Consider the following 11,743-nt stretch of genomic DNA (forward strand, 5'->3'; position numbering starts at 1 on the left):
ACAGTAGTTGCTGAACTTTTAAACGAAATTTCTTGTGTTGGGAGGAATGTTGTAAATTTTGCAGAAATGTATAAAGGCCACTTACCTGCATTGTCTAGTTTTCCTTTGACCATCGTTTTGTCATGCTTTGCTAACATCTCATGCAAGGCAATACATTTTGTTTACTGAAGTGATTACACAGTGCTCATCTGTTGCTATGGTTTTTACATTATCTTCATAATCATCATCATCATCATCAACGACAACAACTCTAAGACAAATCCTTTCCGAGGAAATAATTAATAGAAGTCAATAAAATCTGTTTTCTGTAATATTGTTTTATTTTTTAGCTAGTCTTTGATTGTAATGTATTTCCAGCAGCTTAATCTGTTTTCCTTTTTTTGTTGTTCTTCAGGAGCCTCTAAATTCCCTTCATTTGTAGCTTTGTAGATCTGTCATACTATTTGAGTCATGTTGCTTTTTACTTGTGAGAGAAATAGGCCTTTTGAGTAATAATTTTGTATATTTTGCAATGATCCTCAACAATGTAGTTGTATAATATTGTTGTATAATCTTGTACCATACTATACAAGAACCAGCTACCTAAACTGCCAGAGCATCTGTAAATGTTGATATGTATATAACTAGATTATTGAATAAATGGAGTTTACATTGTTAGGAACCTGTCTGGAGACTTAATTTCAATAAAGTATGGTGCTTGTGCCTAATCAGTCGAGTGGACCATATTTTTTTTAAATACTACATTTTATATATCTGTAAATTCCAGATGAGTCTTCTTTTTGCTGCAGGCAAAGAAGCAAGTGTGTATTTTAAAATACTGAAATCAAAGATATTGATTTTGGTCAGTAGGTATGGACTTGTTAACTTGTCATAGTTTCTTTTGGTTTGTCATGCTTTAGAGTTGATTGAGGTGTATAATGTATCATATTTATCATCTTAATCATCATCAACATAATCATCAGCATCATCCTCAAATTTATTTGCATAGCATTTAGCAGCAGATTAAAATTCTAATAAGATAGAGACAAGATAATGAAATGATTACTGACAGAAGAATTATCACAAATACTGAAGTCAGAATGAAAAAGACTATGTAGAAATATAAACAAATCACTGGAAATGGTCACAGCAATAAAATGAGTATGTAAACTATTCATCTTAGTCACGTGCACACAAATGAAACGTGCACACAAGCCAAATCAGAAAGTTAAAAAAAACACACACAAAAAACGCTTTTTTAAATTACTGTTCTCATCACATCATCAAACAGAGATGGACAGCGAGACTGGAATAAAGTACACAAATTGCGCTAGATTTCATACGACATTTAAAAACGCGAGAACACATTAGCTTTAATTAACATTAAAATACTCAACAGGGCAAAGGGACCACTGGCATAGTTCATTAACTTCGCTCAGTATTAAGAGTATTAGAATTAGTTTATATATGGCTGTGGAGTAAAGTGTTAGAATATTAGAGTTATGATATATGTCTGGGGTTATATTTTTAACATTTAATAAAAGAAACAACTTTCTCGTTCATTAGTTCATTGCTCACGAGGTTAGATCGGTACAATCATCGAGGTAAGCTGTACTGTAATGTAATAAAAATGAGTTGTAGCCTATTGGAAGTTAAGTACACTGTTGCTACCTCAGGGTGGCGTCTGAAGCAGTCTTGGCCGTTCCTATCACGAGTGCACCTGTTTTGAGTTCAGTCATGGTGACCACATCATGCGTCCTAATCGTACTATAGGACTGACATTATCAAATCTGACATTTTTGAAGCGCAACATTGCTTTTTAATATTCACAGGTTAGGTCTCAAACACACACCACAGGAGCCTTCTTCGTATGCGTGGTTCCTCGATAGTGGAATGACTTTGCAATTCCATCGCCGACTCCCATCATTTTTTAAAGAAACGCCTCAAGAATCCTTACCTCCACAGCCACAGACAAACCTAGCCCTCCACTATCGACCCCTACCTACTGTCTTGATGGCTCAGATGTCCCCATGCATTACATACACAGCTCTCTATGCTTTATACTTCATGGCACTTCCTTATAAATACTATAAATCTATGCTGATGCTTATACTGTCTTGTGTGCACTTAATTTTATGATGTTTATTTCCTTTTTTCTATGACTGGTACTATTTGGCCATCATTTTTGTGATACTCGATGCCGGAGGTACACGGTAGGTTATATTGTGGAGGCTACTGACCAACGTGTAGTTCACTGCCTTATTGTCCTTCAGCATTTCTTGCGTTTGTATCTGGTCTGAAACTGAACTTAGTGGCGGCACTTATGCATCTGACAGCTCCTTAATGGCTACATGCTTGGTTTGTTTTCTGCCTGTTTTAGATGTCAGAAAACAAAAAGTGTCTAGTAAATGTAAATGTAAGAGTCAGTGCAGCCCTATTTCTGATAAATAGTTTTGAATGCATTTTTTTGTTTTTAAGCGTGAAATACATGTCTTTAAACTAAACTATCGTGTAGGCTGAATCATTCTGAAGACCTGAGACTCAACTGGCACACGACCTCAAAGAGTTGCAAATATCTGTCATCAACCACTGCACAGGAAAACAGGGAAAGGAAAGAAAATATGTGGTTTCACCACAAAACCGTTGCAGTTTTTATGATTATGAGTCGTATGATTTGTTGGTCCAAGTGCAGTTCTACTGATCTCACTGACGTACAGTGTTCATTCAATACAGATATCTTTGATTCGATCCCTCATACAGACTCAGTCCATTTGTCCTCCAAGTCCCTCTAGGTCAAGCAGCAGCGAGATACTACCTGAGAATATTCATTTTGGTTAACACCTCCTTTAACCGTCTGAAGCGCAAAGAAACCGAGAAACCAGGTCAGTGGCTTGGCTGGGTTCCACCTCTTGTGCATTGCGGTTCAAGATGGTAGTAGGAAAATGACATGTATGGTTATGTATTCCACTGTGTCACAACGAGTTTTTCGAGCATAATCGCTTATATTTTAATGTATGGGATCTTTCTATGATAGAAATCTTTGTGACTGTTGTCTTACATAAGAGATGATCTCATATAAGGGGTCCTCTTACAATCTTGCAATGGGCCATTCTTATTTTGTCCAAAACACGAACTAAGCTATCGGGCAGTGAGCGTGAGCATGATCAAACGAATTATAAGCAGTCACAGTTGTATCTACTATAAGTCAATTCTTACATGATCAAAACACAGTTTTGAGCTTTAGTCACACCGTCTCATCTAGCCTCATTTTTCGACTTCTGAAAGCATGTATCATCTTATTTCGTCGGAAAAAAGCCGTTGTCAAAAGTCCCGCTCACCGCATTTACTTCACTTTCGTCTGACTCAATGCCACGTGACCAAATACGGAAACGATGTGAGTGTACCACACTACTTTCCCATGGAGATGTGTTTCGTATCTCCAGTCAGGTGATGCCTGTGTCAGGTGATCCTGTTAGATATTTTGAGCTGGCTACCAGCACTGTCCACTCTCGGTCTTGTCGCCATAGGTCAGAGAAGTTAACGGACGGACCTATATGTCGTTATGTGTCTGAGTAGTAGCTTAATCAGATGACTGGGTCAAGTCATGAGGTGCGCTGCAAAACAGGAATCGGAGGGAAACTGGTCGTACAGTCGAAGTTATTTTGTAGCAAGCCAGTAAGATAGTTAAGACATGTGTTGCTTAGCTTGGTGCTAGCATTGTCTTAGTCCTGATACTTACGTATAGGCAGATGCCGGTCACAAATTAAATGACATTACGGTTAGGTTGGCTGTTTAGTTAGTAATATATCGGACCGGATAATAATGGAAACGCCTGAATTACCCCTGGAGGTGAGTGCACTGCAAACACATGATGTCCTCTTTATGTCTATTTCAGTAATAATAAGAGAGAAGTACCTTACCTGCGGCTATAGACTCAACGTGTTGGTAATGTGACGCGATTATGCTGTGATGTAGCGTGTTATGATTAGAGCATAGCTAGGCAACGTTGTATTATCACATAGCCAAATTTTTTGCGTGAGGCGATTTGGTAATTGTTTCATTTCAAAGCCTCCGGGAATTTCTGTACTTTTCTCAATTTAATTTATTTGTTGGTTTGCAACTGCAGGAATGATTTCATTCAGAGGAGACTCAGAATAAGTTCTGTCCCATCAATACTATCATGCCAACTAACCAGGATAGACTGTCTATAAGATGTGTAATGGTGAACTTTCACCTGCTCTCGTAGATTATTTCCTACATCCTGAGTTTCCTGCATGTGTCAGATAGGAAGGAAGCCTCATTGGTCTGTAGGAGGTGGTATGAAGCCAGTTTAGACCATCAGTTTCAGGTAATGTAACTTTTTCACTACTAACACTTTCCTCTGATCCAGATTACCAGTTACAACTTCAGTATGCATTTCAGATACTGGAATTATAATCTGAATGCTGCTTTTTGTAGAGAAACCTCACCTTCAGGGTTCCCGCTTCTGTTTCATCGTTGAAAGTAATCCGAGGCCTGGGGAGACGTTCTCAGTTTGGATTGGTCATCAGCCACCTTGACGGCTCTAGCGTGTCTCGGGCGTTACTCACGGAGGTGGGTGTTCATCTGGGAACACGACTGGAGAGTCTGGCCCTCCCGGGGAGCAGTTTAACCGAATCTTCCCTCCTTAGCCTCCTGCCTCAACTCACAGGTCTACGCAAGCTGGACCTGCATGGATTGGACAGCCTTTTCATGTCTGGAACCTTCTTATCACGAGAGGAGCAGCGGAAACAGGTTTGACCTCCAGTAACACGGTTGTTTATAAATGGCCTTTGCCCTTGGCTTGCAGTATAAATGATTACTATTATATGTCACAAGGGGATGTTTCGTCACTGTGTTTTATCATCACGTGATGGTGAGTCACCACAATACACTTGTAGTAATTTTATCATTAATGAAATAAAATATACCTGCCATTTCGTACTTGGAATATTTTAGTCATTTTTTACGGACTTATTTTATGTATCGTTAATTAAGAAGATCTGTTTGAATGGATATGTGAATGCAGTTTCTATACTCTGTTCTGTGTATTTCCCACTCAGGTTCGCGCTGCCCTTGAGGACTTGGAGGAGCTTGACCTTTCCGACCTGCGCTATCTGTCTGACCTGACCTTCAACCGCCTGACGGGCTGCACGCCCCGTCTGCAGCGTCTGGCATTGGCCGGCTGCCACATTGCCTTTGAGTTTGACCCGTACCGCGGCTGCCCGGTAGGGCCCGACTCCTCGGCTCTCCTTTCCCTCCGGAACCTGCGCCGCTTGCTGGTGGAGCAGGTCTCCACGCTCCGCGGCCTGGACCTGAGCCGCACCAGCATCACTCCCGAGTCGCTCCGGTCCCTGGCCCAGGTGCAGGGCCTCCAACTGGAGGAGCTGCGCCTCCGTGGTTGTAAGGAGCTGACGGACGGCGCCGTAGAGTTGCTCTGCAGGCACCAGTCCAAACTCAGGATCTTGGACCTCAGCGCCTGTACGGAGCTTACCAGCAGGAGCCTGCTGGCCGTGGCCTCCTCTCTGAAGGAGCTGAGGCTCCTCTCTCTGTCGCGAGATTGGAAGGTGACGGACAAAGGCTTAGCGGAGCTGATGAGGCTTCCGTTCCTGAGGTCTCTGGACCTGTCAGAGTGCTTGCACATCAGCGGGGCGGAGCTGGTGAAGGGACTCTCTTCTCCACAACCAAAGGCCCAGATTGAGAGACTCAGCTTTAGAAACTGCACCTACATCAGGGTGAGTGCACAGAGCAGGGTGGCTGTGGTGGATTGAGATATTGGGTCAGTCTTGCGTAGTGGTTTAGGATGGACAGGATTCTGACTGAGGTTTGAGACAACATGTCTGCAGTTGGTTGGTCGTGCAGGTACAGCCTTTTTACAGGATCTCCTGCTGCAGAGTAAAACACTCCACTCTAAATATTGTCCATTCAACATTCTCTAAGGATTGTTCTCAGCTTTCTGAATGTAACTGTGTTGCAGTCAGTTTAACTGACATGTGTTCTTTGTGTGTGTTTCCAGGATGTAACCGTATTTTCCCTGGCCCAGTTGCTGGGTCCTGGCCTTCGAGAGCTGGATCTCTCTTCTTGCGTCTACCTCACCGATCTGAGTGTTCGTGCTATCGCCACATACCTGCCCGGGCTGCTGGTATTGCGGCTGGCCTGGTGTAAGGAGGTCACCGACTGGGGCCTACTGGGAATGGTGGAGCCAACCAAAGACTGTGATCCCCAAAAGCAAATGGTGAGAGAGATGATTGACGAGTGACTCACTGAGTGCCAGCATCCAACACAGCCCTGTAATGCCCTAATAAAGCCTACATAACAATGTCTTGAGCTCTGTGAAAGCACTTATTAATCCTTATTACAACTACAAGCTATAGAAATAATACCATTTATGACAGGTTAGAACAGAGTAGGTTCACCTGCTTTGCTCCACTGTGGTGATCAGTGATTTTATTTTATTGTAAGTTATTGCAAAGTTGAAAACCATTTGATTAAGTTGTGTAACACTAACATAACAAATCATTTCATTATACAAACAAGGACATAAGAAGGATGTAAAGAGTCACACAAAAGAATGGCGAGCCCTGCTGTGTGTGGAGTATATTGTATTCATAAGGAGATGGGTGTGGTCACAAGTGAAAAATGATTTCTGAATGAGCTTGGAGCAGTTAGGACTGGACTTTTCTCAACGTTATGTTAACACCGTTTTTCTTCCTGACACTTTGGCAGGAGGACAAGGGGCCAAGATTCACTCGCACCTTTGGGAACATGGGCTTTTTCCAGCCTCCCAGCATGCCTTTCTTGGAGAAGCCACGGCTGGTGACTGAAGAGGACCTTGGGACTTTTAGGGAACAGGAAGGGGCCTCACTGCTAGCGCTCAGGGGGTTACGGGAACTCGATCTGTCAGCCTGCTCCAAGCTCACTGACGCCAGCATCACACAGGTGTGTGTGTGTGTGTGTGTGTTTGTTTGCAGAAGAATTATTCAGAAACAACAGCTTGGATTTATGGTTATTTCCAAGCACAGGTAACAAACCAATGCAGATGAAAGTCCATGTGTTTACATAGGGAGGGTAGAGTGAATGAATGAGTCAGACCATAACGAGGAACAAACTTAAAGTCACAAACGATTTTTTTGTCTTTTATTGAACAGGTCATACGTTTCCCGAACCTGCAGCGGCTCTCTCTGTCTATGCTGTCTGAGATCAGCGACGAGAGCCTGGTGTCTATTGCCCATCACTGCCGCAGTCTGACCAGCCTGGCACTCAGCCGCTGTTCTCAGATCAGTGACCTGGGCATTGCTCAGGCCGCTCCACACCTGCCCAGGCTTCAGCACTTACACCTGGCCTGCTGTGACGCTGTCACAGACCGGTATGACATGCAGAACCACATTACGTTTCATCACAACAAATTCACTACCTCTAATTAAACGTTAAATGATGTTATGAACTTTCTTAAGCTGCAGTGAATACTCACAAGTCCTCTAATGACACATTTGTTACACTACATTAGTTTTATGAGAGTAGGTGACCAAGAGGTTCGTTGATACTGCTCTTATGAAAAGCATTTGTAAATAGAGTTATCATTTGAGTTTGTGTGTGATTATTTGCCTGTATGGGGCTGATAGTTAAGATGAATGTGTTCTCCTTTAGGTCTCTGACCGCTCTGGTGCAGCACTGTAAGAGACTGCGCACGCTGGACATCTCTATGTGCAATAACATTTCCATCACCAAGGTGGATTCTCTACACTCACAACTCCCTTTCCTGGAAAACGTCCAGTGCCGTTTTGTGACTGGAGCAGGCTTGAACCTCACACTGTGATGATTTTATTTCAATTTTTATTCTTGTTTTTTTTTTTTTTGTTTTATTTATTGAGGGTTACAAAGCAGGTTATTAAAGCAGTAATTGCACATTCATTTTTCAAAACACTTTACAGACCAAATGTAACCAAACACCTAACGTTCACATGTGGTCATGTGATCAAATCCGAGGCCAGATCTGGTTTTGCAAATATGCAAGTGTTTACAAGATACATTTCAGTCTAATCGTGACTTACAGAGGAGGAGGAAAATGCATCACGGCCATGCTGCTGTAAATGCATCGTAGTCTTTAAGTTTTCATTTTACCGTCCACCATTTCGACTGACAAAACCTCGTCTCTCTGTCTCTGTCCGGCACAACACAGCTACAAGTGTGCTTACTTAACATTCTCAATTTTATGTGATATCCAGTTAAGATTTGGATGCCATGAACTAATACCTGAACGCATTTTAATACTTGAAGCACGTTTAAATGTAACGGTAGTCTTCGCTGTTACGTTAAGGTAACAGCTTCTGATGCCAGGACTAACTTTGGTCTGTGTTTCGCTCTAATGTTGTACTGTATTCTGGAGGGACCAAACCACCCCACATTAGACAAGTGTATAGTCAGTGTGCCCGATGTTCGCTGTCTGCGTATTTCAGTCATTTCTACATTCCGTACACATCACCGTGTTGACGGAGTTTTAGGCTTAGATTTACGCTAAGCTTTGACTCTGGTCGTCCTGACCTCGCGCATGCAAAACTCGCTTTGTGTCATGAAAGTGTAGTTTGGATTTGTAACCTTTTCGCACAAACATTTCACTGTGTAATTACTCCCTTAAACTATTAATATAGTAATATAAGCGAATGTCCAGAACCATCAACACATTTGCAATAATGTCTACTATGTGTACAAGGTCTAATCTTCCCTGTTTACCGATAAAGACAGCTCACATTTACTTAAATCACATGTGAATAGCATCAATGAAGTATGTAAAAATGCTAATTGTAATTAATTAAAATATTTTAGCTGTAATTTATTTCTATAACAGTTCTTAAAGTCAGATATGAGACATTAGAAAGTCAGGAATCAAACATTTATTTATTTATTTAAACAGAATTTTACAATTAGCAATGGGCTCTTGCTAGAAAGTGAATTCCAGGAAGAACGTTGTAAGAGCATGCTTTTATTTGGTACTGTATGAATAACAAATATAATAAAAGCACACTGGAGTCATGATCTACAACAGAACATTTAGTGTCTCATGAAAAAATAATCAATTTACGCATTGATTTTATCTGGGTCAAGCAATCCTTGATCAACATATGCTGACTTTACTCAAGAAAGATGATTACAGCCTGTTTTTATTTGTTTGTTTGTTTTTAAGTTACAAAGAAGCCAAAAATAACCCAAAACTGTCTGTTGTTAAAGCAAAAAAAACGTGTTCAAGATTGCCATTAAGGAGGGTTAAAACCCCTTCCTTCATTAGAGTACAGTATTTGGTTTGTTATCTGTTAGCAGCTGCGACCGATTTTGATCCAAAACTCCAGGTTGTTCACAAAGATTTATATTACAGTAAAAATCATTTTTGACAGAAGACAACATAACCGAAGACTGAACAAAAATATAGGCAGATGCGCACTATTCTAGCAGAAAATACTCCAGCATCAGATACACAGATAAGCGGTGCCACTGTTGTGTTAACAGCACTAGTGCCTAAAGGGTCACATGGTCCAAATATGACTTCCACAGTTGGAAGAGTATATGACAGTATCGACGAATCAGGAATGTAGCTCAGTGATTGTTCAGCACTCATTTTTCATATAACACGCATACAATGGCTTTAATGTACCACAGACAAAGATATGTTGTTGTATACACATTTGTCTGGAAAAATAAGCCTTGGTGTGTAGTCTGTACCCTAAATCTGAGACATCTGAGAGCGAAAATAGTAAAATCTTTTTAGCCCCAGCAAGGCTAACAGTCGTTTTTTATCAGTGTTAAGAATCACGCTGCCACAACCGTTATGTGAAGTGAGACCATTAGGAACTCCACTTGACAAGCACCAAATTGCTCAAATATGATCGCATAATACAGTAAGAATAAACAGAGTCTATACAGCAGACAGTATTTTAAAGTTACTTCCACACCGTGAGCTATTACTGAATTAATGCTTGCGTGGGGAGCACTTTCGACAATCCCGTGGCTCAAAAACATCACCCTAGTGAGGGATCTCAGACTCACAAACTTAAAGAACTGGAGCTGATTTATTTTTGTCATGAGAACTAAATTAACGAGGAGGTGAAGCGCCAGTATATTCTGGCCATATTATTTACAGGCACAATTGGTGACTTTGCTCAATGATAGCAAAAGTCGTCTTTACAGATGCCAGTGTCCTTTGGCCATCTACAGTCTAAGTCTCAAATCTCAGCAAAATAGCACAATGGTTCAGCACACACCTCTGATAGTATCCTCCAGTAAACAAATAGATCGATTTAATATTCTTCTACATACACACGTTTAGATTATTATACAATTTACAATTGTAATATAGAAATGCTTAGTTTTTTGTCTGAAGAGAAGCCGGAGTGCACTAAAACATTTTGTGTGCTGAGAACATGTAAATCTGCCAAATGCCAAATATTTGACAGTGGTCAAGGAAAGTGAGTTAAGGGGTGCAATGAAGTTTGTGAAGTTTGTGCCTTTTTAACATATGTTTCATAGGTACGCGTGACTTGACCCTTTTGGAGATGTAGTACCAAATATCAGAACCCTGACATTAATATATCTCTGTTCAGACATAGTTCTGTCTTGGCTGATGTACCATGTAGGGAGTAAAAGGTGAGGAAGGCAGATCTAGGAGTACCTGTAGAGGTCTCTCCTCTCCCCCCTCCATTATTAGACTGGACCTAATGGTGCATCAAAGTACTCCATGATATCGCTGCTTCTTATGTCAGATTTCAGAAGAAAGCAAATATACAAAAAATATATAAAAAAAAAAAACACACACACAAAGTTTCGTAGGAGGAAATGTAAAAAAAAAAAAAAGATAATGTCAAAAGTTTTCAATACATTGAAATGGATCAAAGGAAGAACTGTGATTGAAAAGATCAAACATTCAAAAGAAAGAAGAAAAAAAAACCCATGGCCCTCAGGTGAGGGCATTTTATACAGTATCTAATCAGTTAGCCACTTCCCATTTTAGCCACTCCTCCTAGAGTGAGTGTTAATGTGGTTCAAAAGCCCTTATCTATAATATGTATCCTACTTTTCAATGTGCAATATTGCGTTGTTTGACAAAGTAATGAAATGGTATTCACACCCTAGTATAGTACCTACTCACTTTTCTCCTTCCAAGTCATTTGTCTTATTTCTCTTAATGTTCAGTTCTCTTCCCTTCTAGATGTTTTTCTAATCAACCAACCAATGGTGTTACCATTAACTTCCGTAAGGTGCATGTCCTCCTGTTGCTATGGCAACGGCCCTTATTCACAGACACCCGAAGTCCACTCTTCCTCTTTTACTGCTCAGCCTGGCTGAAGTCGTAACAGAAGTTGAAGTTGCTGGGGGGTTTGGGGATGGGCGGGGCGTTGTCGGGAATGGGGACGTTCTCCAGGTCCAGGAGGCGGAGCTTGATCTCCATGGAGAGCAGAATCTCCAGCTCACTGCGCATGCACTCGCTGCTCATCTCCCGGCCCAGCAACACGTTCAGACCATCCGTCCACAAACAGAACTGAGAGAGAGAAAGGGAGACAGAGAGGCAGCAAAAAAGAGAGTTTAGAGTGACATGTATTAGTTTTTCCAAGTACTGTTTTTGAATGGATTGAGATTTTGAGGTTTGAAAGTATAGTCTAAACTTGCAGCTTTAGATTCATTTAGCATAACAGTCAAACAGGAATGACAGTGTTGCAGTAAATGGGGAGGGGAAACACACGTTGAGGGAAACAGTGAA

General features: G+C 41.1%; 2 protein-coding genes across 2 annotated transcripts in view; one reads left to right on the forward strand and one right to left on the reverse strand.

Moving 5' to 3' along the window:
* The first annotated feature begins 3,801 nt into the window (after window positions 1–3,801).
* Window positions 3,802–7,813, forward strand: fbxl9 (F-box and leucine rich repeat protein). Its single transcript, XM_030789375.1, has 8 exons — window positions 3,802–3,828; window positions 4,226–4,327; window positions 4,438–4,752; window positions 5,061–5,732; window positions 6,014–6,232; window positions 6,724–6,936; window positions 7,146–7,363; window positions 7,645–7,813. The coding sequence occupies exons 1-8, from the start codon at window positions 3,802–3,804 to the stop codon at window positions 7,811–7,813; spliced, it is 1,935 nt and encodes a 644-aa protein (XP_030645235.1).
* Window positions 7,814–10,838: 3,025 nt separating this feature from the next.
* The window catches only part of elmo3 (engulfment and cell motility 3), an 18,753-nt gene continuing 17,848 nt past the window's right edge, over window positions 10,839–11,743 (reverse strand). Inside the window, exon 21 of the mRNA XM_030772773.1 lies at window positions 10,839–11,524. Coding sequence (XP_030628633.1) covers window positions 11,312–11,524 — 213 coding nt within the window. The 3' untranslated portion in view covers window positions 10,839–11,311. The remainder of the gene's footprint in view (window positions 11,525–11,743) is intronic.

Source organism: Chanos chanos, chromosome 1, assembly GCF_902362185.1.
Source record: "Chanos chanos chromosome 1, fChaCha1.1, whole genome shotgun sequence".
In the NCBI taxonomy this organism is placed as follows: domain Eukaryota; kingdom Metazoa; phylum Chordata; class Actinopteri; order Gonorynchiformes; family Chanidae; genus Chanos; species Chanos chanos.

What these genes read in the sequence shown, in the direction of transcription:
- fbxl9 (XM_030789375.1), top strand. Translation starts at nt 3,802, where the DNA reads ATGGAAACGCCTGAATTACCCCTGGAG. An exon ending in GAGAGGAGCAGCGGAAACAG is followed by an intron (nt 4,753 to 5,060) that starts GTTTGACCTCCA and finishes TTTCCCACTCAG; the next exon opens with GTTCGCGCTGCCCTTGAGGA. An exon ending in GAAACTGCACCTACATCAGG is followed by an intron (nt 5,733 to 6,013) that starts GTGAGTGCACAG and finishes GTGTGTTTCCAG; the next exon opens with GATGTAACCGTATTTTCCCT.